The following is a 24,397-nucleotide window of genomic DNA, read 5'->3' as shown; positions in this document are numbered from 1 at the left end:
GTGGAGTTTAAAGTGTGGATCGTAAGGTGTGGCCGCACACAAACAGCATAAAAATCCGTCCATGAACTTATTCAGCATTATGATGTTAATGTGACTTGGTGTCACTGCTTCAAGTGCGAGCAAAATAAATCAAATTTGCAACGTCTGAGTGTGTGCGCGAGAGTGTAGAGTGCAAAATGATTTTTATACTACTAAATAAATAACAATGTGATAACGCCATTTTCGACAGCACCGCATACAGATCCAAACAGTAATTCTTAATCGTAGTGTGTTGTTCGCAAATCAAGTAAACGCAAGGAAATCGAAAATGTGAAAACAGGCCGCATACGACAAGCACACATACACACGCACACAGCCACATGCATACGCGCACACGTTGACACACGCACACACACAATGACCCAAAAAGGATGTCGAGCTGCGGCAGCCTATAGTAAATACGTTGTTGTTGCCTATGTCAATTGGGCCTGCTTTGTCGTCATAGATTGGGTCGATGAATGGCACTAAATGCGGCGCTGGGGCGCAGGATGCCATTGCCGTTATTACGTTTGAAAGATAACAAAGGGAAATGAAGACGTCAGCATCGGATGAACTGGAAGTGGAAGTGGATGTCGAACTGCGGCCGGGGGCTCAACATGGCTATCTAATTAGTGAGGAGCAGGCGACGAAGGCAACGCTATTAACGATATATTTATTTACGCTGTGATAGTGAAATACCAAAAACACCAAATAAACAAAAGAACAAAACAAATGAAACGAAAAGAAAACCCAATAAAAAAATAAACATGCCAAGAATCAAACGCAATATTTTCGCTGAAGCAAATTTTAATTGAAAATTGAAGAGAAAGACTAAACAAACAAAAACAAAAACTAATTCAACAAAAAGCTTTAACAAAACACCAAGCAGAGACGACAGGAAGAAAAACTGTACTAATATTAACTCTAATTAATCTAGTAAGAAAACTAAAAAAAAAAAAAAAAAAAAAAAAAAACAGCACCAATTAGCGCTTAACCCGTAGATGAACTAATCAATATGTTTAGCTAGTTACAATTTATACTTAACAATTAATTAGTGGCTTTAATTAAAACACCAAGCAACCAAAAACACCAACAACCAAAAACTCCAACAAAGGAAAAAAACCAAATCAAAGTTCAATTGAAAAGAAACTAACGAATATACGTTTAGGGAATTTCAATATAGATAAGCTTAGCCAAGTTACTTATTAAGTTTAGAGCAAATATACACATACATATATATACACATTATATATAAATATACACATACATATATCATATGTATAAATAATAAAGAGCCGCCACGCATACTGCAGCCCCCGCAGCAGGCCCTAAATCAAATTCATTCAGAAAACGTGCCATAAACCGGACTGCCAGACGTCGCTAAATGTCAAAGTCATAAAGAGAGCGATACAGAGGAAAACAAAGAAATAAAGGGAGAGAAAGAGAGAGAGTGAGCAAAAGAGTGAAAGAGCGAACTTGCGCGTGCGAGCGCCTAAAAGCACGCCTTCGTGTGGATATCAAGTTAAAAGCTCAGCTTTGCTTCTGCTTAGCCAAGACACAAACCTCAAAATGGCAAACGCCACAACAACTGGAGGAACAACAGCATCAACAACGCATCTTGACGATGCGAGCAGCATGAGCGACGATGTTTTCGAGGATGCGGAAACGACCAAAGCACGCATCGAGGAGCTGCGCCGTCGCCCCTTTGGCGATGGCTGCTACAATCCGGTGGCAGCGCCGGTGTCGCAGCATCAGCACCATCATCATCACCACCCCAACACCAATCACAGTAGCAGCCAGCAGAGCTTGACGAGTAGCCATCATTACCATGACCATGATGCTATCATGGCTCCCGTTCAGCGCTCCGCCACCGGCTATCCGGGCTATCGGCCATCCCGCGAAGCAATGCAGATGTATGCCTACGGCAATGCGGACTACGAGCTAGAGGATGACTACGATGATGGCTGGCGCTCGTATCGCTACGACGAGGTGGACATGCATCAGACAGCGCCACCAGCCCATCAGCAGCCCTTCGACGACACCATCAATCACAAGACGATCCTGCTGGGTGACTCTGGCGTGGGCAAAACCTCCTTCCTGGTCAAATACAATACGGGCGAGTTTCGTTTGGGCTCCTTCTCTGCCACCGTTGGCATTGCACTAACGGTAAGTCCTAACAAATGAGAGAGAGAGAGAGTAAGTTAATGACATTTAAGCAACGCATCTGTGCATCCTTCTCCCTTCACCTGTGCATGCCCAAAGTTTACGTTCCTGAGGCTTTCAAAAACACAGATAGATTCATAATCCTATTTCGTGGCTTTGCTGTGCGCGCCTAGTTAAGCCTGTGTCTGTCTGTGCTGGTGTGTGCTTGTGTGTGTGTGAGTAACTGTAATTGAGCAGCAGCCGCAAGGGTTTTGTAAGCAACATATTGTTGTGTTGCGGGGCGTTTTCATGTACTTCATGCTGAAATCTATTTATATCGCACACAAATCTCAGCAGCGCATTCGCATTGATTTTGTTGCTCCGATGGCATAAAAATAACTCCATAAAAGCGACACGTTAGGCAATGCCAGTATATGTATGGGTGGGTGTGTATGTATTGTGTATGTGGCTGTATGTGTGTGTGTGTGTGTGAATGCGCACTTCATAATATTTACGACACGTCACGCATTAGCGATGGCAAAAGGTATCGCAACAATTTGATTGATTAGCTGATTACGACTTAGATCTTAACGAAATTATTATTATAAAGCTCTCGTCAAAGTAGCAAGGATATTATTATTTAAAAAGTATAAGAGAATATTTAAGGGTAATAGATATAGTCTTAAACAAAAAAAAAACATTTAAATTTAAATTACGTTTTATAATTTTCATTTAAATAGAGGACAAAATAGAGGACAAAATATAATTTCTTATATTCTTTTCAATGAACTTACGAATATTCTCCTTACAAAAAAGTTACCTCAATTTCAGTGGAATATTCCGAAATGAACGGTAAATTGCATTAATTCCAGCTGCAAGCTTTCGAGTGCGCCCTCAAGTAGGCAACGAATTTTGTATTCACAACCTGTTGCCGGCTTTCACTTTCGCAGTTCGCAGCACGAAGCAACGCAGCAGCAGCCGCAGCAGCATGTCGGCCATCAAGCCAATGAAGTTCAAGTGCAACAGTTATATTTTTCCAAGGTTCAACCCTGCCACCTGGTCCACATATTCGTGCCACACTCCAGCAGTCCCTTTGGACGCACTTCTGGCGCGTGCCCGACATTGGCTGTACGCATTTCTAGGCCAGGGCTGTTGCTGCTGCTGTGCGAGCCGAAGTTGCACGAGCTCGATTCGGGCCAATAGCTGAAGCACTTTGGCGCTGGATGCTGTCGCCTGCTGCTTTCGATGATTCTGGCTGCGTGCTCAGTTTAGTTTTGTGCGCTGCTCTTGACGCTTCGATTGACGGTCGCGCAATTGCTCACACAGCATCCATTCAAATTTCAGTTACTGTGCACAGTTTTTCAAACGGCATTGTCGTTGAGTAATGTAAAGTGAAAAAGAACGCTTCGAACATTGTGTTGTCAAACGCAAAAACTCACACACACACACGCACACAAGCACAGCTCCTTTCATACAGAAACTGTGCATTGAATGCTGAAAAATTTCGTTGCATACTTTTGAGCGCGCCACGACTTTGGTGCAATTTGCAGCATTTTCAGTTATTGGCTGCTCAATGCTGTGTGTGCTTGAGTGCGTGTGTGTATGTGTGTGTGTCTAACTGTATATTATAGAGAATATGACTGTGTGTGTTTGGGCTTTTTGATGTCTGCGCGTTTCAAAATAGATGAAAACAATTTATGGAAGGCAACTAATAAAAATTGATTTGTGCCTGTGTGTGTGTGTGTGTTTGAGTGTATATTAGCAAATATGCCTTAATTAAATTATTGTTGCTTCACTTTGCAAATTTGTTTTGTGCCATATTTAAAGTGTTTTTGGAAGTACTTAGAATTAATTCTATTTGATTTGTTAAAACATTTTTTGTATCAAAAGAAAATAGTCTAATAAGTAATTAAATTAGTTATTTATTTATTAGTTTAAAATTTACCTATATCAATTGAATCATGCTAAACTCAAGCATAAATTTCTACCACATTGAGCACACAAATAATTTGATTTAAAGCCAGCATTTATATCTCATATATACTGCATACATCCATTCCACATATATTTCACTAGAAATCCGATTTGTCGTTCTCTCTTATTTATAGTCTGTTAATGCAGTCCCTCTGCAATTGACTGCGAATGTGATGTTTTTGTTGTTGTTGTTGTTGTTGTCTGTGTTGTCGGTGTTGTCGCACGCATCGACAGCTCGTTCGTTTGCTCGTTTTGCAGATGTCCTCGAGCGCATTTATCTTGCTCAACTGCGTATTAATTATACGCCTGTTGTGCATTCAATAATCGAAAGTCAATTTCTATTCCGTGCGGCCACTTGCATTGTGTGCAGGTAGCTCAAGTTCAAGGTTGGCTTAATTAAAAACCACTTTTCAAATTCCAGGCAGGAGCCTAGGGATTCCATGGAAACTGCTTCAGTTGCGACATTTTCCGTTGCGAAAGTTTTTACGGAAATGCAATTTAAGCCGATTACTATAGCAAATCTTTGCTGTTGTCAGTTGTTGTTGTTGTTGTTGTTGTTGTTGCTGTTGTTGTTGTTGTCACTGTGTATGCTGTCGTATCCTCTTGTAGTCATGCTGCTGCAACTAGCTGTTGAGTGGCTTTCATCACAAATGCCATCATAAAACGTTTTACGGCAGCCGCACATCAATGTAAAGCTGTCCGTTTGGTTGCCCAGCATTGGCTCGCCAGTTTTCTGTTAAAATAAACTGGAACGCCCACTCACGCACACGCCCACATATGGTGTGCTGTGCTGTGTTGTGCTGTGCTGTGCTCGGTTCCTGCCTGTGTGTTTTGGCCATTTCCTTAAAGCTGTCCATGCAATCAGAAAGCCATTGTCTGCTGCCAGCTGCGCCTCTTCGCTGCCCACTTTTAGCCGCCCGATTGAACGCATGATTGACTGTGTGTCTGCGTGTATTGAAACCGTGTACTTTGGAGAGGCATAGACAGTCCCCGTAAGTAGCCAGCCTTTGACGTAGGTAGAGTCTGCGCTTATGCTGCGTAGGCTTTACGAAACATGCTCAATCGGTCGTGAATGGAGGGTTCATTTCTGCTTCAGATTGATGTAATTACGCGCAGTCTGAAATGCTGCTCCTCGATTCATTCAGGCATCACGCAGCTCTATTGTCGCTGACAATTTTCCAGTTGGAGCCATTGGAGCCGCTCGAGCCGTTGAAGCAGCTCGTTGCGATGGCAACCCAATTAAAAAGTTTTCTTATAACAGCATCCAGATTGCCAATGTAAAGTTGATTATATATCATTTTATGCTGCACTAATACGATAAGGTCATTTTTATGAGTCGATACACTGCGCAAAAAATAAGTTGACCCAGCGAATGGAAAAGGTTGCGCCCGTTGGCCGAAAAGGTCGCACATTAGAAAAGGATGCGGCTGAAAATAATAAATTTGATATTTGATACGTCGAGGGCAGATGACATAAACTAGCATGAATATGATAGGAAATATTTGAGACGGGAATTTGCTGATCTATTGACATTTATTTTCGCCAAATATTCGCAATTTATTTTCATTTAGGCGCCCTCTGGGGCCGCTCACACTGCGCTCTAATTGTCATGTAATGCACACTTTTCGCTGCTCCTAATTTTATGTAGTGGAGTCCTTTGGCTTCGAGTGATATCGGCTTACAATTTAAGCCCCCAGTACGTTGGCCCTGAGCCTCTCGCTGCAATTTCTGGGCCATAGTTCGCCGGGTCCTCAAGTGTAGTCAAGTCGGGGCACGTGCGGACAGGCGATGAACTTTATTTAAAGAGCTGCTGTGGCGCCGGGCAGCTGTAACTGGGACTTGGGCCCAATTACACACAGACAGCGGCACTCCAGACGGTACGAAATAAGTTTCGCCCGGCTGGCTGCTATTCAGGCTTCGCATAAATATATTTTGTGTATATAAAAACGTTTTCTTTCTTTCATTATTTTTTAATGCCAACGTTTAAGACATTGAAGTGTGCCCGGGCAAAGGTGAATTGGCAGTACGATTTGCACACTACGCCGCCGTGCCAATCAACTGTTTGCCTCTGTCTCGTCGGCTGGTTTCTTGTGAAATTGTGAAACTATATGCGCACCAGCATTATGTAGTATTGACAATCCTATTATCCTCCTGTTTGACAGACGTTCAATACAGTAAAAAAACAAAAAACAAAAATCAGAAAACTTTGTCGAACAAATGTCAATGCAAATATTTCGCTTGGCAGAAAAGTTTCATCAGCTGCAGCAAACGCAAAATTGTTGTTATTTATTATTGATTTTAGCTTCAGAAACGAGCATAAAATATATCGAATTTAAATGAGAATGTTCTAGTTGCATGACATTGAACTGGACAGTTCCAGGCAATGATCAGGTTTCGTATGGAAAATCACAGAAACTTTCGACTTGTGGGGCTTCCTAAAGCAGTCCTATTCAAGAGTATTTTTACCCCCAAACTAACTAGATTTTCCATGTCAAATTTGCATTTAAATTTTATACTTTATTCATTTTGAAAAGTTTTTCGGGTTAGATAACGTGTTTGAGCAGGCTTTTCCCGCACACCCATAACTTTTCCTAATGGCAAGTGAAACAATTTTAAAACAGTTGCGTAAATAGGCATGTGGGCTAATCACGTGGTTGCGCCGCTCTCGATGAAGCCTTTTCAATTCCCAATTATTATCCAAAATGCTGCGCTGAGGCGTGCGTTTGTTGGCTTTTGTGGTTTCTGCTTGCCAACTGTTGATTTAGCGACGGTGGTCCACCTAACTCCCGGACTATAATCCGGCCATTCGGCCATGCGTGTGTGTGTGTCTGTGTCTGTGTCAGTGTGTGAGAGTGTGAGTGTGGGTGTCAACGACAATAGCAGCAACATCTGTGGCCCTGGGGGAAAGCTAACCTTGCGCGGTTTCGGTTTTCGTCCTGCCTTGCGACCCTGCTGTTGGCAAGCCAATTACATTCAATTTGCACCTGTGCACCTGTCTACCTGTACCGTATCCAATGTGCCCGCTGTGCCTGTGTCTAACTGCCTTTTGGCTCTTTTTAAAGTTCCGCCTGCTGCTGAGTTCTGAATTTTAATTTGCTTTTGCTCAACTGGCCAAAGTAAATTATAACTGACGAAGTTTATTAAATTTTCAGCGACTGTATTATGATTACGCTGGACTATATATAGAGCTCTATTATTTGTTGTTGTGGTTGTTGTTATTCGTATACTTTGAACTTTGTTGTTTTCATTTTTATTTTTATTTTTTATGATTTTTAATGAGGTTTTTAGGGCAAAAGTTTTGTCTTTTGCTTTATGCGCTGCCTCAGCAAAGTTGGCAACCCGATTTCGATTTACAAATGCGAGTCGAGTTGTCGAGTTGAAGTTGGGTCCGGGGACTGAGTGAGCTATTGCTGTGGTGGGTTTGCTGTTGGGACTGTGCGTCATTATGAGCTCGGATTATGATGACGATGATGATGATGTTGATGATGGTGATTCTGATTCTGATGATGATGATGAGGGGTAGCAGTTAGTTTATTGATTTATTGTGTACGCTGGCGTGTTTGAAATTGAATCAAGCCAATTTGCATTTGCACCTTTATACAGCAGCGAATTGATTGTCTTGCGGATTGAAAGCGGCATATTCGAGCGGTTTCAGAGATGCGACGTCAGCAAACGCGCTATCGCAGCGACTCCATCGCTGGCACCAGCACTGGAGCAACTCGCAAGGCATCGCTGGTCACAAGTGTGAGCAACGCCTCGCCCACGCGCCGCGAGTCGCTGGTGAAGCCCACCTGGCAGCATATTACACCTGGCCAGCTGCCGCCCAAGACCCTGGACAAAATCAACGGCATCGCCTCGGATGATTCGGATGACGATGGCTATCCCAAGCGTCGGCCCAGCGTCATTGTGCATCAGCGCCAGCAGTCGCTGTCCCAGCAGCCGCTGCTGCCCGAATACATGAGCCCATCGCAACTCTATCGCGATCATCTCCAGCAGCAACAGCAGCAACAGCAGCAACAGCAGCAGCAACAACAACAGCTACAGCAGCAGACGTCGTCCCAGGCTCAGTCGCAGTCGAGTGGAAATGGTTTCAGCAGCAGATTTCTAAGCAGCATGCGAATCAACGCAGCTGCCGAGCAGCAGCCGCTCCTGGATACTGGAGGAGGTGGAGGTGGAGGCGCAGGTGCTGGCGGTGGGGCAGAAGGTGGTGCGGCTGCTGCTGCACCTGGCAGCGATGGCGCCGGTGCCACGCTCTGCAAATCAGCTGGACGCGCGCTCATACGCATGATTTCCTCGACACCTGGGCAGGACGAGGATGAGGATTTCGATATCATGGGCAAGGTGACAATGAAACACACACAGCAACACACTAAACAACCAACACGACACGAACCTTAAGTGCGCACGACCAAAAGCCTGTTGACTCTGACAATTTGCATTACAAAAAGGACGACAGCAAACGAAATTCCCGAAATTTATAAGTATTTATAAGCGGCTAAACAGGCTGCCAAATCCCAGCCAAGGCTCTTTATCAGAGCCTGAGCCGCAAATTGATTTACGTGCAGCTCAGTCTGACTGATTATCTGTCCGCTTGTCTGACTCTCTGACTGTCTCTCTGTTTGTCTGTTCGCCCGTGCGCCTGACTGAATCCTGCGTCTTTAACGACTTCGCCTCGTGTTATTTACAGTCGCATTATTTGTACGATTTTACGACATTCCTGATTTACAATGCCATTTACATAAGCAGCTCAAAAATAAAGTCATCAAATGCTAAAAAGAGGCAAATTAAACAATAGACTCTTCTGTTGCTCTCTGCAAAGGCAACAGTGAATCGCAGTGCGAACTAAATTTTGGAATTTCGTTGTCAACATGTTGTCGCTGGGCCTCAGCTCGCCCGCGTGTGTCCTTCAGTGTGTCCTGTCAATAAATGGCGGCTATTGCGCTGCTAAAACAGTTTAGCTTTATGCTTTTCATTAGCGCAATTCGCTAGAAGTACGACAAATGGTCCGGCACCGGCTGCGACTGCTGTCTCGCCCAGCTGTGCAACAGGCATAAAAAGGCAAGAAATAATAATAATCAATATGAAACAATAAAAGCAAAAGAAAGCAAAGTTAATGCGCAGCTTCAATGCACTCAAAAGCAAATTCACTGCAATTTCGATTGTGAGCGAAATTCCCGGAAATTAATGGAGTTTCCAGTAAAAAAAAAAGCTCAGCTAACTATGACTAAAATACTCTATTACTGCTTTTAGTTAAATGAAAAACTAAAAATATATTTAACTACATACATACTACACACATATATATATATTTGGCTTTGCTGCTTCTGTTTGGCCAAGTTTTTCAGCTGGCAAACAAACTTCACGCTCAGCGCAAACATTTGCATAAGTTATACGAGCTGCGTTGCGTATACGCCGTGTGTGTGTGTGTGTGCGCCGTCAAATGATTAAGTTTTGCGTAAAATACGCAAATTAGTTGGTTTATTTGCTGAGGTCAAAGGCAGCGCCAATTCCCAATGCTGTTAATTACGAGCTGAGAGCCTATTTAAATAGCAAAGCAATTTTCAGTTCTATGAAACTCCAAACTGGATTGTGCATATACTATATAAGAAGCGTTTCAAATATCTGTTTCATGGCCCGAAGCCTGCCATTTCCCTTGTTGCTCGCTGAAGCTAAGCTGTTTTTAATCACGGTGCAGTAAAGTAAAAAACAGAACAGACTCTGAATGTCGACAAAAAAACGTCGCTATTATTTTTATGAACTTGAACGCTTCAGTAAACATTTCATGGCAGAAACCAGACGCAGGAGCTGTGGCGCGCTCTCAAGTGCTTTAATGTCGGGCTTAATAGTTAATATACATTAGAAATTTACAAAAGATTAAGATGAACTTGAACTTGGCTTTAATTAGCATTATTAATTAGCATGTTTCACATTTAGTTATACATTACGGCAGCGCTAAACGTTTCCACTTTATTCCTAAGCATTATTTAAATTTGGAGCACAATTTATAAATCAAGCATCTGCCATTCCAGACTTGAGATGCGCATTGCAGCTTCAGTTTCGTGGAATCTCCAGCGTGGCATGTTGATATAGCATTGGAGTTAAGTTTTAATTGCTTGCTGCTGCTGCTGCTGCTGCGCTGCTGCTGCTGTAGCAACCAATTTAGGCGAGAGCAGTCAGCTAAATCAACAGCAGCCGCAGAGCAAGTCCGCTGTCTGCTGCTTTTATTTTATTTTTGGGGTTTCCTTTTGAAGCTTATTAAATATATACATATTTATATATACATATACATATACAGCAACATCATGTTGGCCTGGCATATGCTACATACATGCACACATCAATTATTTTTGTATAATGCTCAATGTATTTTTCTTCATTTACACTCACCCACACACACACTCACACATGCTTGTTGTTGTTGGCCAGGTCATAATGCTGGGCGACTCGGGAGTGGGCAAAACGTCGCTTTTGATTCGATTTCGCGATGGTCGCTATGTGCCCAGCTATTTTCTGAGCACAGTTGGCATTGATTTTAGGGTAAGCGATTTCTCTCTCTCTCTCTCTCTCTCTCACTCTCTTTCTCTGTGTGTGTTACTGTTGTGTTTATTGTTGTTACTAATTGTTGTGTGTCTCTAACTGTCTCTCTCTCTCTCTCTCTTTCACTCTCTCTGTCTATCTATCTCTTTCCCTCTATCTGTACACCCCATTCCGTTTGCCAACTGTTGTGTCTGTCTGTACGCTGTCAACAGTTGTCAAGGCTTTGAATACAATTTTCACCTGCTTACACATTAACTTTTTCTTCATCTTTGTTGTCTGTGTGACTGTGTGTGTCTGTGTGTCTGTGTGTGAAAATAAGTTTATCTAACTTCTTCTTCCCCTGTTAACACCCTTTCTTCCTTTCACTGTGCCTGTCCAATCCAAACAAACCGCAGCTGCTGCCAGCGACTGCTAACTGTAATTCCCTATAATCGATGTTGTTTATCCAGCTATGTGTTGACTGTATCTGTATTCTGTGCTCAGCTACATATTGTATATATTACAGGTCATCCAAATGTCGGCTATAGCTTATACTTGATTCTGTCTGTGCCTGTGTGTGTGTGTGTGTGTGTGTGTGTGTGCAGTGCTTTGTCTGTTTGTTTTGCGGTTTTCATGTTCTTCAGCTGCTGTGGCGTTTCTCTTTAGTAAAATATTTTCCCGCCAGCTTAGCTCGTGTTCAAGCTTCCCCCAACCCCTTACCCCCTATCACCTACCCAGCTCCGTCCTCCCCCCCGCAGCTCTGTGCCTCCAAGTTGCCGGCGTTGCTGCGGCAAAAGTTCTTCGGCGGTTATTTATTACAAAAGCATATGAACTTAAAAAGGACTTGTTGATGGCTGTGTGTCTGTCTCTGTCTGTGTGTGTGTGTGTGTGTGTGTTTGTGTCCTCCCAGCCTGTCTGTCTCCCTCTGTGTTGTACTCTTGTTGTTACTCGTATTTAAGTTGATGTTGTTGCTTTTATTATGCTTATTATTGTGGGGTTTTTGTTTCAACTTCTAGAGGTTTTATTATCGTGAAAATTGCCGAGGGCTCACATGGCACATAAATTTATTAAAGCGCAATAATACTACAAGTATTCGCCATGTCTGCCATTAGCAATATAAATGTCCTTTGGACAATTGCCAGCTCATTGAATGGACACGTGCGGCTATTTTTGCCTTTCAACTTTTGTTCCGTCAAATTCCGTAGCATAAATGCGCGCATTTCGTTTCTATAATGATTTTTGTTGCCTTGACGACCGATTGAAGGTTGCAACGAAATGAAATTGAATAAATTTTATGAAAATCTAAACTAGAGCAAAAAAATGTTGCGTGAAATAGAGCGAAAAGAAATAACATATTTAATGTATAATGCAACGGAAAACATTTAATTTTTAATAATTTATTTTGTATGCTTATTTTGTGTAATAAATGTATAATTTGAACATATTGAAACTTGCGACTTTTTAGTGTATGTTTTTTTTTTTTTTTTCTCGAACATAATCTTTGAGCTCGTGAATTTAATACGCGCCAAGCCTGGGGATATGCAATACACACAGCCTTATGTGATATGTATGTACGTACTTATGTATTCAGTTTTCATTTTGCCTTGAATACATCATTGAAATATTCATTATTTATGTAGACCGTTTCCACTGTGCTTCACTAAATGAATTTCACAGTAAATTATATTCAATGTTGGCTCAGTACATTGACTTTTTGTTTACTTAGCTAGAAATTTGACGTTTGCTTTCGATTTGTTCTTGCTTTCTTTTTGATATGTTTTTTTTTTCTTCTTCTTCTTATTTTATATATATGTATTTCATACAATAAAAGCAAGTCAATGTGGCTGTCATCCACACACACACACACATATAGACAAATACATATCTTGATGATGTTTGTCTTATTGCCCGCTTTCATTGTATGCTATGTAGACTGACTGTCTGAGTAGCCACTGATTAGTGCTGGTGCTTGCCCTCTGCCTTGAGGTCAATAATGATGCTGAATCTGCATGTTAACTGTAGTTGTATTCATGTAATTTTAGCACCTGATATGTATCCACTTTGGGCCAACGCTACGTATACTCCATGTGCCCCTGAACCCATTTAATTAAGTATACGCAGAGCCATCTGTGCCCTATCTCTCCCTCTCTCTCTCTCTCTCTCTCTCACTCTCATTCTCTCTTTATAAACATATATCTCTTACATTTGGCGTTCTCTTTGGCATGCACATTTTGTAAATTAATTGCATTTCGCATCACAATGACCCTTTCATGGCAATAACAAATTCCTTTTACATAACATCTGCCGCATAACTCGATTGCAGAACAAGGTGGTCGTTGTCGATGGCACGCGCGTCAAGCTACAGATCTGGGATACGGCCGGACAGGAGCGCTTTCGCAGCGTAACCCACGCCTATTATCGCGATGCCCACGGTGAGTGCAACAGCTGTTGCAATTGAGTTTTGGGCCTCTGATGCGATTTCCCATTATTTTCTTTGTTAATTTCCGGCTGCTGCAGCGCTGCTGCTGCTGTACGATGTGACCAACAAGACCACCTACGACAACATACGCGCCTGGCTGGGCGAGATACGTGAGTACGCGCAGGAGGACGTAGTCATCGTTTTAATAGGTGAGATTCACTTTGCCGGCGACGAACACAAAATAGATTTGATTAAAGGCAGCTTTTAGCAGCTATAGTTGCTGCTGCAGCTGCAGCTGCAGCGGTTGGGTTGCCAACTGTTGGTCACTTAATTGAATTACGAGTTTAAACTTTGCAACTTTTGTCGCACTCCACATGCCACATGCAACATGCCCTGCTTTGGCCGCCCTTCTGATCCGCACACAGGCAACAAGGCCGATTGCAGCAGCAGCGAGCGGCAGGTGAAGCGCGAGGATGGCGAGCGACTAGGACGGGAGCACGACGTACCATTCATGGAGACATCCGCCAAGACCGGACTCAATGTGGAGCTGGCATTCACAGCGGTGGCCAGGTGAGACACTAAATAATTTGACTTGAAAGCGAGTTAGACTCGAGTTTCTAATAAGCTCTAAAGTTTTTCTGCATATGACTTTAATACAGTTCGGTTTCAGTTAAAAATTTATTACTTGCCCTTTCTATAATCTATGTACTAATACACACGTCCATTCGCTTCACCCTTCTCTCCACAGGCAGCTGAAGAGTCGCGGCTACGAGCATGGCGATGATGGAAAATTCAATGTGCATGATTTTGTGCGTGACAATACAAAGGCTCGGTCTGTTTGTGCTCAATGCAGGAACATGTAAATTGTTTCTCTTCCAGCACAATGAAAACTTTGCACAAAACCCATAAAAAAAAAGAACTCACAAAACAAAGCGCAAATTTGTACAAAAAGAAAAACTTTGCAAAACCCAAAAAAAAAAAGAAAGGAGAAAGAAATGGAATGAATAATGCCAAATCGACAGAAAAGAAAGAAGAAAAAAAAGAAAACAAATTATTGGTTATTCATAGAGCACGCGTGAGGCAAACATTTTAGAAAGCTCCTAACCGGAATGTGTTTGTGTGTAAATTGATGTATGAGGAGGATACAAGTAGAGAGGGGATCGGAATTGTATAAGTGGGCGTTAAATATTGGATAATATATATACATGAATACATATACAGATATATCTATATACAAACAAGTACATACTTTATTTTTTGGCAAGGATAATAGAAAAGTCCTTGCAGGAAACGAAGAAACCCAAATGGCGCAAAGTGCAGCAAAATCATGCATCATTGATATTTGTCCAGCACGTCGTCGATAAATCGGGCGCTCTAATTTGTATTTATTATAACCGCGTTGTGCGAATCGAGCATTTGCCACACAAATTTAAATATAGGCGTTAGCTTATACACATATATTATATAAAGGCATTGCCCAGAAGCAACCAATCTAGATTGAACCAAACCCAATTAATGAGAAACAATCACTCAATTTACCTTAACAAAAACTATTAATTGTATTTATTGAGACTTCTGTTTTATTATGTATCGTTAAGTGTTATGCCTACCGTTAAGTTTTAAAAACCTCACACCTAAATGAAAACGGGAAAAAATGATAAGGAGATCTTTAATGATTAATGACTACAACTATTTTAAATTATTTACACCAGTGAAAAGAAACAAAAATAAAAGAAAATTTAACTATCAAATACTCTATGCAATTAAGTTAGCTAAATCTCTATGTAAAGTTTGGCATGTTCTATATGCAATACAATATATGCAGTTAATCACTACAACTACTCAACTACGGATGCATTCGGAATACCAACGCAAACTTTATATCATATAAAATGAAAGTAAACTACATATAAATAAACAGCGTTATCTTTAAGCAAGAAGCTTGCATGCATGCATACATATGTAATGTACTACAAATATACCATAACAACAAATACATATTTACATTGAATGTGGTTTAACGAAAAATTGTAACTTGTTTTATTTCGAGTTTGAATACGCGCGCAATTCCCTGGTTGCCTGCATTAATTTTCCAGCACTGTCATTCATTTTAAAAGATTGGGTTCTTGGTGTGGACACACTGTTCGGGATTGGTTATCGATAAATCGTGGCCGATAGGTGCAGTAGAAACATGTGCTTAGCTCGAAAATAAAACGGCTTAAGAATTACGGATATTTTATTGTTAAATTGGAGTAGCAGAATAGCCAATTATGGCGGATCACGCGTTTCATCGGCCTGGACCGCTGAAGCAAACAAATAAAGCTCATAAAACGGGACGTCATCGCTCCAAAGGCGCCATCGACAATGCCCTCAAAGGTATGAGTACCTCAACAAGTGCAGTGAAACATGATACTTAGAATTTTTTGTTTACTTCAGGCAAAGTTGGTCTTAAGGCCATCTCGCATAAGCATAAGCTGCAGCAGCGCAAGGAGCAACGACGCAACCAAATGAATCAACTACGCAAAAACAAGCGCGATGAGGTGCTGCAACAGAAGCGTCAATTGGGTGGACAAAACACGGCGCCCTTTCTGGTGTGTGTGCTGCCTATGCATGAGCAAATCGATGCCAACTCGGCAGTTGCTATACTCCAGAGCTGCGACAGTGAAATCGTTGTGGAGAAGTCACCCAGTGGTGTTGTTTACATGAATCTGCCGCGCTTCAAGCAGCGCTTCGCCTTTGTCATTCCTCCCGTTGGGCGAGGCAATGAACTAATTGTTCTGGATTATCTGAAGGTGTGCGATACCACGCTGATGCTGACATCGGCGGCTTTTGGTGACGATGAAATCTTCGATCGTTGGGGACAACGTATATTTAATATGATATCAGCCCAAGGCATACCGACGCCAGTTGTGGCCCTAATGGATCTGGAATCCATTAATCCAAAGCGTCGCACTGCTGCAAAACAGGCGGCACAGAAATTTATAAGCAAGCTGCTGCCAGAGGAAAAGATCATGCAGATGGACACCTCCGCCGAAGGTCTGAATGTTATGCGTCGCATTGGTGGACAGAAGAAACGCGTGCTACACAACGTTAACAACCGGCCAAACTTGTTTGGTGACATTGTAGAATATGTTCCAAATGGAGAGATGGGCACTCTGAAAGTGACAGGCTATCTACGAGGACAGTCACTGAATGTTAATGGTCTGGTGCATATACCTGGACTGGGTGACTTTCAGCTTGGCCAGGTCGATGCGCCACCCGATCCTAATAAGCTCGACAAGAGCCGAGACGGGGAGTTGGCTGAAGTGCGTCTACTCGATCGCAGCGATCCAGCTAAACAGACGTCGCTGCAGTCCGAAAATATACCCGATCCCATGGATGCGGAGCAAACGTGGCCAACAGAAGAGGAAATCGAGGCAGCACAAAAGGAAACAAAGAAGACAAAGTTGATCAAACGTGTGCCCAAAGGTTACAGCGAGTACCAGGCTGCCTGGATACCCGATGTGGAGGAAGTGGAAGGCCAGGATGATGACGATGAAGATGACGACATGAGTGGGGACGAAGAAGACGAGGACTTTATGTCCTGTGATAACAAGTCCTTTGAGGACGAGTGCGAAAAGCGTGACTCGGATACAGAAGAGTATTTGGACTCTCTTTCGATTACCTCAGAGGCAGCTGTCAACGACGAAAAATACGATCAGCAAATGGATTTCCAGGAAGAGCGGGAGACCTTAAAGAAGCTACAACTGGCTCGCACCGATCAGCTGTGGCCCGACGAAATCGACACGCCTCTCGATGTGCCCGCCCACGAACGCTTCCAAAAGTATCGCGGCCTGGAATCGTTTCGCACATCGCCCTGGGATCCCAAAGAGAATCTGCCCAGCGACTATGCACGCATCTATCAGTTCAAGAATTTCGATCGCACCAAGCGTCGCATTTTGGCAGAAGCCAAGGAATTCGAGGGCATTTTGGTAAGAGAGTGAAATAAATATTATTTGATAGCATGTTAATTTCTTTTTATACTACAGCCCGGATTGTACATCACGCTGCATGTCATCAATGTGCCCGCCAGCCGCTGGAATGCATTCCGATCTGCTCACCTCTCGGATAATGTCATTGTTTATGGATTGCTACCACATGAACACCAGATGTGTGTCATGAATGTTGTCCTTCAACGTATACCCGACTCCGAGGTGCCTCTAAAGTCCAAGGAGCAGCTGATTATCCAGTGTGGCTATCGTCGATTTGTTGTCAATCCCATTTACAGTCAGCACACAAATGGCGACAAACACAAGGTGCGTCCCGTGTTCCTACTTTATCCCAAATATTAGCTGATTTATATTCTCCCGCAGTTTGAGCGTTTCTTCCGCCCATATGAGACCGTGTGCGCCACCTTCTATGCTCCGATACAGTTTCCTCCTGCCGCTGTGCTCGCTTTCAAGGTGAATCCCGATTCCTCTTTGGCATTGGTTGCCCGTGGCCGTCTGCTCTCTTGCAATCCAGATCGCATAGTGCTGAAGCGAGTGGTACTTAGCGGTCATCCGATGCGCATTAATCGCAAGTCGGCCACCATACGCTACATGTTCTTCTACAAGGAGGATGTAGAGTACTTCAAGCCCGTCAAACTACGTACCAAGTGTGGTCGAATGGGTCACATCAAGGAGTCGCTGGGCACGCACGGCCACATGAAGTGTTATTTCGATAGCCAGCTGCGTTCCTACGACACGGCATTCATGTATCTCTATAAGCGCGTCTTCCCCAAGTGGAATTATGAAGAGTGCCTTGTGCGCAGCGCTGAGCATTCGCGACAGGAGCATTTGACGGAAGCTCACCGCAATTCAAAGCAACTCGACGACGAGGCAATGGAGCAATAGTCTAACTTTGTATATATACGAGTACATATTTATACATTTTTGTATATCTGTGCATATATTGAAATAAATTTTGTCTCACGGACACAACATAAGTCATATTTTATCTTTTATGTATAATAGGTATAATCGAACTATATTCACAAACAATTGGCTTAACTAATTGGGATAATTTACGCATAACATATATATAATATATATAGATAGAAATATATATTTATATATATATTTTATAAAACGGGACACGGTTAAAAAGCTGAAGCCGCATTGCACAGTTCTCTTTATGGCTAATACCTTGGGTTCTATAAGGATATGGGATTCCAATAGGGGACACTTAGTAGTTGTAGTTAGTGGACAAACATTTGCGTCGCTTCTTCTGCAGCTGCTCAATCTGTTCCACGATTTCTGTACGCGTTTGGAATGCTTTTACGACGCATTCGCAAGTGAGAGCAGTGGCAATAAACTGATTAATGGATATGTGCCAGGCATCGGAGGTGTTTGTCGCGCTGCTGCTGCCGCTGCCGCTACTGTTATTGGTTGTCGTCGCTGTTCCTGCTGCTTCTGCCTTTGCCTGACGCAGCTCCTCCTCTAGAGCGACAAATAGACGCGTTGTGCTGCTGGGCTCTGCAGCGGGTGTTCTGGGATTTCCATTGCTATCCGGTTGCTGAGATAATACAAATAACGATAATTGAAAATTTTCTACCTCATTAATATACAATTTTTAGTCACCTCATCACCACTGCCACCTAAGTTAAGCTGCGTGAAGCTCTCCAGGCTCGGTTCTTTCTTGATATTGCTATTGCCCATTTCAATGAGATTTTCGTCTGTCAAAGGAAACGGATTAGAGCTGTGTTGGCTTACGGTTAGTTGTCCACTTACATGCACATCGCATTTCTTCATCTTGAACGCAACCCATGATCTCTATGATACTGCGCCACAGCAGCTGGAAATTCTCCTTGCGCATGTGCGGCACATGACGATGCTTTCCGCTTGCTGAGGCACTCTCATCCGGCTGATCCAGCAAGTAGCCCAGGCTGCCCAAGCTGCGTGTATCCGTTGCATTCGAATCGGCACGATCTAGACGAGTGGCCGCGACCAGATCGCTTATTTGAGAGAAATTCGATATAGTCTCAACGTTCAGTAACAGTTGGTCTGAAGCTGTAGCGGCTGCTGCTGTCGTCGATGTTTGTGGCGGAGTTATACGGGCCGCACCCAGATCTGAAATATCCGAAAAAGTGTCAATCGATTCGTAACGTCCCTGCTGGCGTAGGCCGATGTCGGTGTCGTCATCCTGCCCAGCATCTGTGCGTGTTGCAGTACCCTGGAGTGCAGCGGGCAGATCCACATAAAATGTCGAGTTGCGCTGCGCCAGAGATGACGCATTCGAATTGAGTGAAAGATTCGGCGTTGTCCGGGACAAATCCATGAACGTGTTGCCCGAGATGCCAGCCAAATTATGCAAATGCTGAGTGGCGGTGATCAGCGCATAGTCATCGGCATCAAAGTTGTGATCCGATGGAGACGGCAAAGCTTCAATGGATTCTGAGGCATCCTCACTGTAAAGCAGAACTGAATTAGTAAGCCCATATAAATAATGCAAAACTAATTACTCAAAGAAATCCTCTGCTTCAAATGCCTCATCGGCATCGTCCTTGATCCGAGGACGTGGACGTCGAGTGCGTTCTATTTCCGCTTTCGAGAGTAGCGGTGGCAAATGCAATACAAAGAGTAGCTTCAGTTTTTCCATGCTCTTGGTGGAGCAGACTAAGCCAAAGGCATTGATTAGTTGACCAAAGTCCAATTGTCCAGTGCCTTTTTTGTCCGTCAGCTGTGAAAAGATTTAGATTAGATTGAATCGAATATACGTATTGTGTTTTAACAACCTACCCTAAACAGTTTCTCGCCAATGTCAACGCTGACGCACTTGCGCCACGGCGTTAGCTCAGAGAAGAGTGTGTGGAATACCTCAAAGTTGACACAATAAGCCTCATGGCGTCCACTGCTGCCACCGGGCATAATGTCGCCGACGCCACTACGTGATGGCGATTGATGATGCGGCAGCAGCTGCGGCGCCTCACTCATGTGACACTGCGCCTTCTGCTGCTGCTGTTGCACAGACTTGAGGTTGAGTTTCTCCTCTCGTATGATCGTGAGCAGCATATGCAGCTCCTGGCGATTAAAGTAAGCATTCTGCGCATGGGCCTTCACAATCGTCTTCTCGTTGTCAATGTCGAACTGGCGCACGGTAAGGCGACGATGCTTGTTGCGCAGCTCCTCGATGCGCTGCTGCGTCAGTTCCTCACCAAATTTCGTATATGCCTCGTGGATGAGTGTCTGCACAGTTTGGGTCTGTGGTCGCTCAAGTTTGCGCTTGTCCGTGGACGGTGGCACTTGGTATTCGGGATTGTATATGCCTTCCAGATAGGTTTGCAGTACCAGCATGGCCTCGCCGTCGTCTTGACACTGGAGAAGCTTGTCGCGATTCCACTCGATGATTTGAAGGGAGATCATGAAAATTATCTTGGCGCCCTCGTAGAAAAAGCAGTCCAATATTTGCAATGAGCTTTCGTAGCTGATTACACTTATGAATATGGTAAGGAACCACGAGATGGAGATCATTTTTATAACGCCAAGACGTTCCAAATGCTCATGCAAATCCGAGAGATGCGTCTCCACCAGCTCATTCAGCACGCCCTGGTCGATTTGGGCGCCCACAACCTTGTCCTTGTAATAGTCTGGCAGCAAATTCTCGCACAAGCTGGCCAGCATCCAGAATGCATTCTCCTCATCACAGAACAGCAGAAATACTGATGAAACAATATTCATGGCCTGACAGTAGCCCACCTGTGGATTGCGCAGTGCATATGCTTGGAGTACACGTCTCAAGGCACCGATGCCATCTGTGCACTGGAATGCCGGATGTTCGGGCAGCGATCGAGGCAAATCCCTATCGATTTCATCGTGCGCAAAACAATCCTTAATACAAGCGGCCTTCTCCACCAAATCTTCGTATAGGCCGGGATTCATTTCCTTGTCGTGTATAGCGCCCGAGAAGATCAACCAAATCTCCTGTCTCAGTTTGTCCGGTATGCCCTCCACAATTAAATTAATCACATCTGTGGTGCGATACATTGCAATGCCACGTCCAAAGTCACGGAAATGATCCTCCCAACGTGCCAGTTTTTGCTCCTGTTTCTTCTGTATGTCCGCGCTGAACTGCGTCTTAAATGTGTTGAGCAAAGCTGTCTGCTTGCTCCAGGATATATCGTACTTGGCACGTTCGCGGCTGATCGGTCTATAAGTGGAATTTATAAAGATTACAATGCCGACTCCATTCTATAAAAGCTTACATATGAATGCGCGAAAGCAGATCTGTGATCTTTGAGATGAGCACTTCGCGATCCGTAATCTTGGCGAACATAAAAGGCACATTCTCCGATGTAAAGATGACAATTTGATTGTCATAGCGTTGATGACCATCGTCCTTCTTTTCAACGCTCTGTAATAAAATATAGATAGTTTAAAGTGATATATATGTAGATTAATCAAAAAACCCATACCTTAATAGTTTTCATTGGTATTACGACGCTAACCAAATCCTTGACATCGCTGCGAAAGCAAAAGAAATTCGGTGACAAGTAAATATAGCCCGCATTGAATCGCTTCGAGTACGGCGTCCATATATCGGCTTTGATTTTGCCATCAATAATTTCTGTCTGTGGCAGACGAAAGTAAACGCGAAATTCCTCAGACTTTTGGCGTGCTGTCAAATCACGTAGCAGGACAGGCTTCTTGGAAGCCTTGGCGCCATAACGTGAAAAATTCGATGGATCATGGTCGACAACGGGACTCTCCGGGTCGTGTATTAACTTCTGGATGGCCATTTTATTAAGCTGCTCAATGAGGACGTGAGCCTCGCTCGAATTGAAGAGCAATGTGAAATTATATGTCATGTTGTTGGTAGTCTTCAGATAGATCGTATTGCCACTGCGACTAATGTCCTCCAGCTCAGCGAAGCGTATGATTCGCTTGATCTCCTGGCTCAGCATGTAGGAGTAGAAGCAAACATGGTTTAGGGAGATGTACAATTGTCCCTGTCGCGGTATTTTATTCTTCACATAGCTGCAATCGAAATAGTTTTGGACTAAAATTAACAAATCAAGGTTTTAGTTAATAGACGTACGTGGCTGAGTACGAGTTCACCAAGCGTTCTTCTTCGGGCATTTTGAAGATTTGTCTAAACTGCGAAGTCTTCACCTTGAAGTCTGGCGATTCACCAGTATCGTCTTGATTGTTTTGAGTGAACAGAGATTGTATTTTACAGATGGTGAAGTTAGTCACTTCATCCTCATTTTCCATTTCGTTGAGCACACTGAATAGATTGGCCTGCAGCCATTCCCAGTCCTTGACGATCTCATCCTGGGTTATGCCAATTGCAATTTCTATTTTTGAAAACCGATAAGAATACAATTTGAGTGCATATCAATTAAAAATAATATAATAATGGCTAAGTAGAGCAGACAGACACTTGTATGAATAGTTATCTAGTAGGCTGACACATAGCCGGAGTAGGTTAGTCATTGGATTCCGCTGCTTCTGTTGTGCTGTAGTTAGTATTGGTTAAAGTAAGGTATGTATATTTAATTTTGGGTACACAGCCACTCGCCACTCTATCTCTCTTAAAATATATTCTCTCACAACATGAGGACATGAGCCCCGTATATATCTTTGATTTATGAAAATCACATAGAAGAGTGATAGCTCGTCTTCTCTCATCGCTCATTTGGAGCTTCGTGTTTTCCTCTCCAACTTCGCCAATCGTTCGTGTATTTATTCGACTCAATGATCCGAAGTAATAAATTCTTGGTTTCTTCACTTAGTCTCTTTTTCCTTATCGTACTCCAAGTGCAAAAAGTCAATATTCCCTTTCGATACACATTGACAAATTAAATATATACATGTGTATGTATGTATATGGATTTCGCCTAAGGCTGATTGAATGACTCAGTCTAGCAATAGGGCACCCATTTGATGGTTGATATGCACTCGCGCATTGCCCGCATTACCCATTTTATATACATTTATCGTAAATAGCATTGATAACTGTGAGTGGGAGGTGGGTTTTATATGATTTCCAACCTACCATAAGAAACTTCAGAGGATGGTGTCTGATGAAGTATTCGATAGGGTGCCGGCTTTGTATTCATTACGCTATCGATGGTGCCCACCAGCATGGAGCCAAAGCCGCGTGATTCGCCAGTTCCACGGCGCTTCTGTAGCACAAAATACTTGGAATACATTTCGGCGGTCCTGCAAAATAAGAAATCAGAATTGGGAACGCAGCAAAAACGGTACATATGCATATGCGTGTGTATGAGTGTCAGCGCGCTTTGTTGGAGTGAGTTTGCATGCATATGTATGTGTGCATGTGTGTGTCTGTATGAGTTGGGGGCTTTTACGCAGCAAAAAACAGTTGTGCGACAGAACAAGCAAATTTCAAGCCTTGCTTGCGCTTTTGTTCCACAGCTGCTTATGGAATCAGTGCAGAGATGGCTGAGTTGAACTCTGCTCAATTAGTTATCAGCCATTAGTGCGGCCAACAATAACAATAACAAAAGCAACGAAGGCACACATACACACGCACAAGTGCACACACCTACAGAACTATGTATGTGTGTGTGTGCGGGGGCTTTTAATTAATCAGCTGCTAAAAAACGCTAGTGGGGGCGGTACAGAATCCGAGAAAAATCAAATCTTCACTTCTACTCACCAAAATGCTGAGGTCAGCAGCAACTCCTTTGGTTGAATCCACATTTTGGCGTTTTTTTATTCTTGCCGTAGTTTTTACAGTTTAATAAACGCCACTTTTCATAGTTCTCTCTTGTGAAACTGTTTTGCGACTGCCGCAAATAAAAAAAGAGCAAGAACAGAGTGTGCAATTGTGTCTGTGTGAGTGTGTATGCTTTACGGTTTACATCTGTGGCAATAAGAACTGAAGTGCAATGCACAATTACGCTGGGCTTTATTTATTTCTTAGAATACTACTCTATTGTTCACTTCTCTTGCTTCTTCTTTATATGTATGTTTTGGCATCCGAAAGCTTAACATCATGCTGCCCTGTTATTAACAGCAGTCACTATTTGGTTTCTAAAGGCTGTTCGGTAATTAATTTGATTTAAATAAAAATTGAATCTAATGTTGTCAGGTATTTACTAAATATTAAAGTCAGTTTTATAATCGTAAGATATATAGCTTATTAAGTTACTGAACACTTATTTGAAATGCTGCAAGTATATTCACAATAAAAACAACGGAGCTTTAAAGGTACACAGCTAGTAATAGTTTATAATTAAAAGTACATAAAAACAATTTCTTAATATACTATTTTCAACAAAATTAACAAAACACCGAAAATATGTAGGAAATAACTGTGCACAAATGAATGATCGATAGGGTT

The 24,397-nt window shown here is 42.9% G+C and overlaps 3 protein-coding genes across 8 annotated transcripts; 2 read left to right on the top strand and 1 right to left on the bottom strand.

Moving 5' to 3' along the window:
• The first annotated feature begins 84 nt into the window (after positions 1–84).
• On the top strand, positions 85–14,820 carry LOC6582393 (ras-related protein Rab-26). 5 transcript variants are annotated; one of them, XM_015162420.3, is made up of 7 exons: positions 3,182–3,546; positions 7,741–8,475; positions 10,561–10,671; positions 12,974–13,082; positions 13,168–13,278; positions 13,495–13,639; positions 13,818–14,820. In XM_015162420.3, exons 2-7 carry the CDS (start codon positions 7,792–7,794, stop codon positions 13,930–13,932), a joined length of 1,275 nt encoding a protein of 424 aa, XP_015017906.1. In that variant the 5' UTR covers positions 3,182–3,546; positions 7,741–7,791; the 3' UTR covers positions 13,933–14,820. The 5 variants fall into 5 exon arrangements, with proteins under 5 accessions (XP_043865888.1, XP_015017904.1, XP_015017906.1 ...); XM_015162425.3 differs by having other exon boundaries at positions 7,738–8,475; XM_044009953.1 differs by lacking the exons at positions 3,182–3,546; positions 7,741–8,475 and adding an exon at positions 85–2,184.
• A 410-nt stretch (positions 14,821–15,230) lies between these two features.
• Positions 15,231–18,039, top strand: LOC6582392 (pre-rRNA-processing protein TSR1 homolog). The gene is made up of 4 exons (XM_002008059.4): positions 15,231–15,445; positions 15,506–17,040; positions 17,098–17,364; positions 17,422–18,039. The coding sequence occupies exons 1-4, from the start codon at positions 15,340–15,342 to the stop codon at positions 17,941–17,943; spliced, it is 2,430 nt and encodes an 809-aa protein (XP_002008095.1). The 5' UTR covers positions 15,231–15,339; the 3' UTR covers positions 17,944–18,039.
• On the bottom strand, positions 18,033–24,390 carry LOC6582391 (TBC1 domain family member 9). Of its 2 annotated transcripts, XM_015162417.3 has the most exons (11): positions 23,711–24,390; positions 23,084–23,250; positions 22,124–22,382; positions 21,501–22,062; positions 21,291–21,439; positions 19,828–21,235; positions 19,551–19,768; positions 19,261–19,496; positions 18,820–19,158; positions 18,670–18,764; positions 18,033–18,604 (listed from the first exon to the last, which is right to left on the bottom strand). In XM_015162417.3, the coding sequence occupies exons 1-11, from the start codon at positions 23,752–23,754 to the stop codon at positions 18,275–18,277; spliced, it is 3,807 nt and encodes a 1,268-aa protein (XP_015017903.1). In that variant the 5' UTR covers positions 23,755–24,390; the 3' UTR covers positions 18,033–18,274. The 2 variants fall into 2 exon arrangements, with proteins under 2 accessions (XP_015017903.1, XP_002008094.1); XM_002008058.4 differs by having other exon boundaries at positions 18,820–19,496.
• Positions 24,391–24,397: the final 7 nt, after the last annotated feature.

This window comes from Drosophila mojavensis, unplaced genomic scaffold, assembly GCF_018153725.1.
Source record: "Drosophila mojavensis isolate 15081-1352.22 unplaced genomic scaffold, ASM1815372v1 contig_74, whole genome shotgun sequence".
Classification (NCBI taxonomy): domain Eukaryota; kingdom Metazoa; phylum Arthropoda; class Insecta; order Diptera; family Drosophilidae; genus Drosophila; species Drosophila mojavensis.
The sequence above is the reverse complement of the archived record's forward strand: the minus strand, read 5'-3'. Positions and strand labels throughout refer to the sequence as shown.

Bases quoted from the DNA above. Each gene is read 5' to 3' on its own strand.
- LOC6582393 (XM_015162420.3), top strand. From the start codon at position 7,792: ATGCGACGTCAGCAAACGCGCTATCGCAGCGACTCCATCGCTGGCACC. The intron at 10,672-12,973 runs GTAAGCGATTTC...ACTCGATTGCAG, and splicing joins CAGTTGGCATTGATTTTAGG to AACAAGGTGGTCGTTGTCGA. The intron at 13,083-13,167 runs GTGAGTGCAACA...CGGCTGCTGCAG, and splicing joins CTATTATCGCGATGCCCACG to CGCTGCTGCTGCTGTACGAT.
- LOC6582392 (XM_002008059.4), top strand. From the start codon at position 15,340: ATGGCGGATCACGCGTTTCATCGGCCTGGACCGCTGAAGCAAACAAAT. The intron at 15,446-15,505 runs GTATGAGTACCT...TGTTTACTTCAG, and splicing joins CATCGACAATGCCCTCAAAG to GCAAAGTTGGTCTTAAGGCC. The intron at 17,041-17,097 runs GTAAGAGAGTGA...TTTATACTACAG, and splicing joins AGGAATTCGAGGGCATTTTG to CCCGGATTGTACATCACGCT.
- LOC6582391 (XM_002008058.4), bottom strand. From the start codon at position 23,754: ATGTGGATTCAACCAAAGGAGTTGCTGCTGACCTCAGCATTTTG. The intron at 22,063-22,123 runs GTACGTCTATTA...TTTCGATTGCAG, and splicing joins GTGAACTCGTACTCAGCCAC to CTATGTGAAGAATAAAATAC. The intron at 21,440-21,500 runs GTATGGGTTTTT...ATTTTATTACAG, and splicing joins TACCAATGAAAACTATTAAG to AGCGTTGAAAAGAAGGACGA.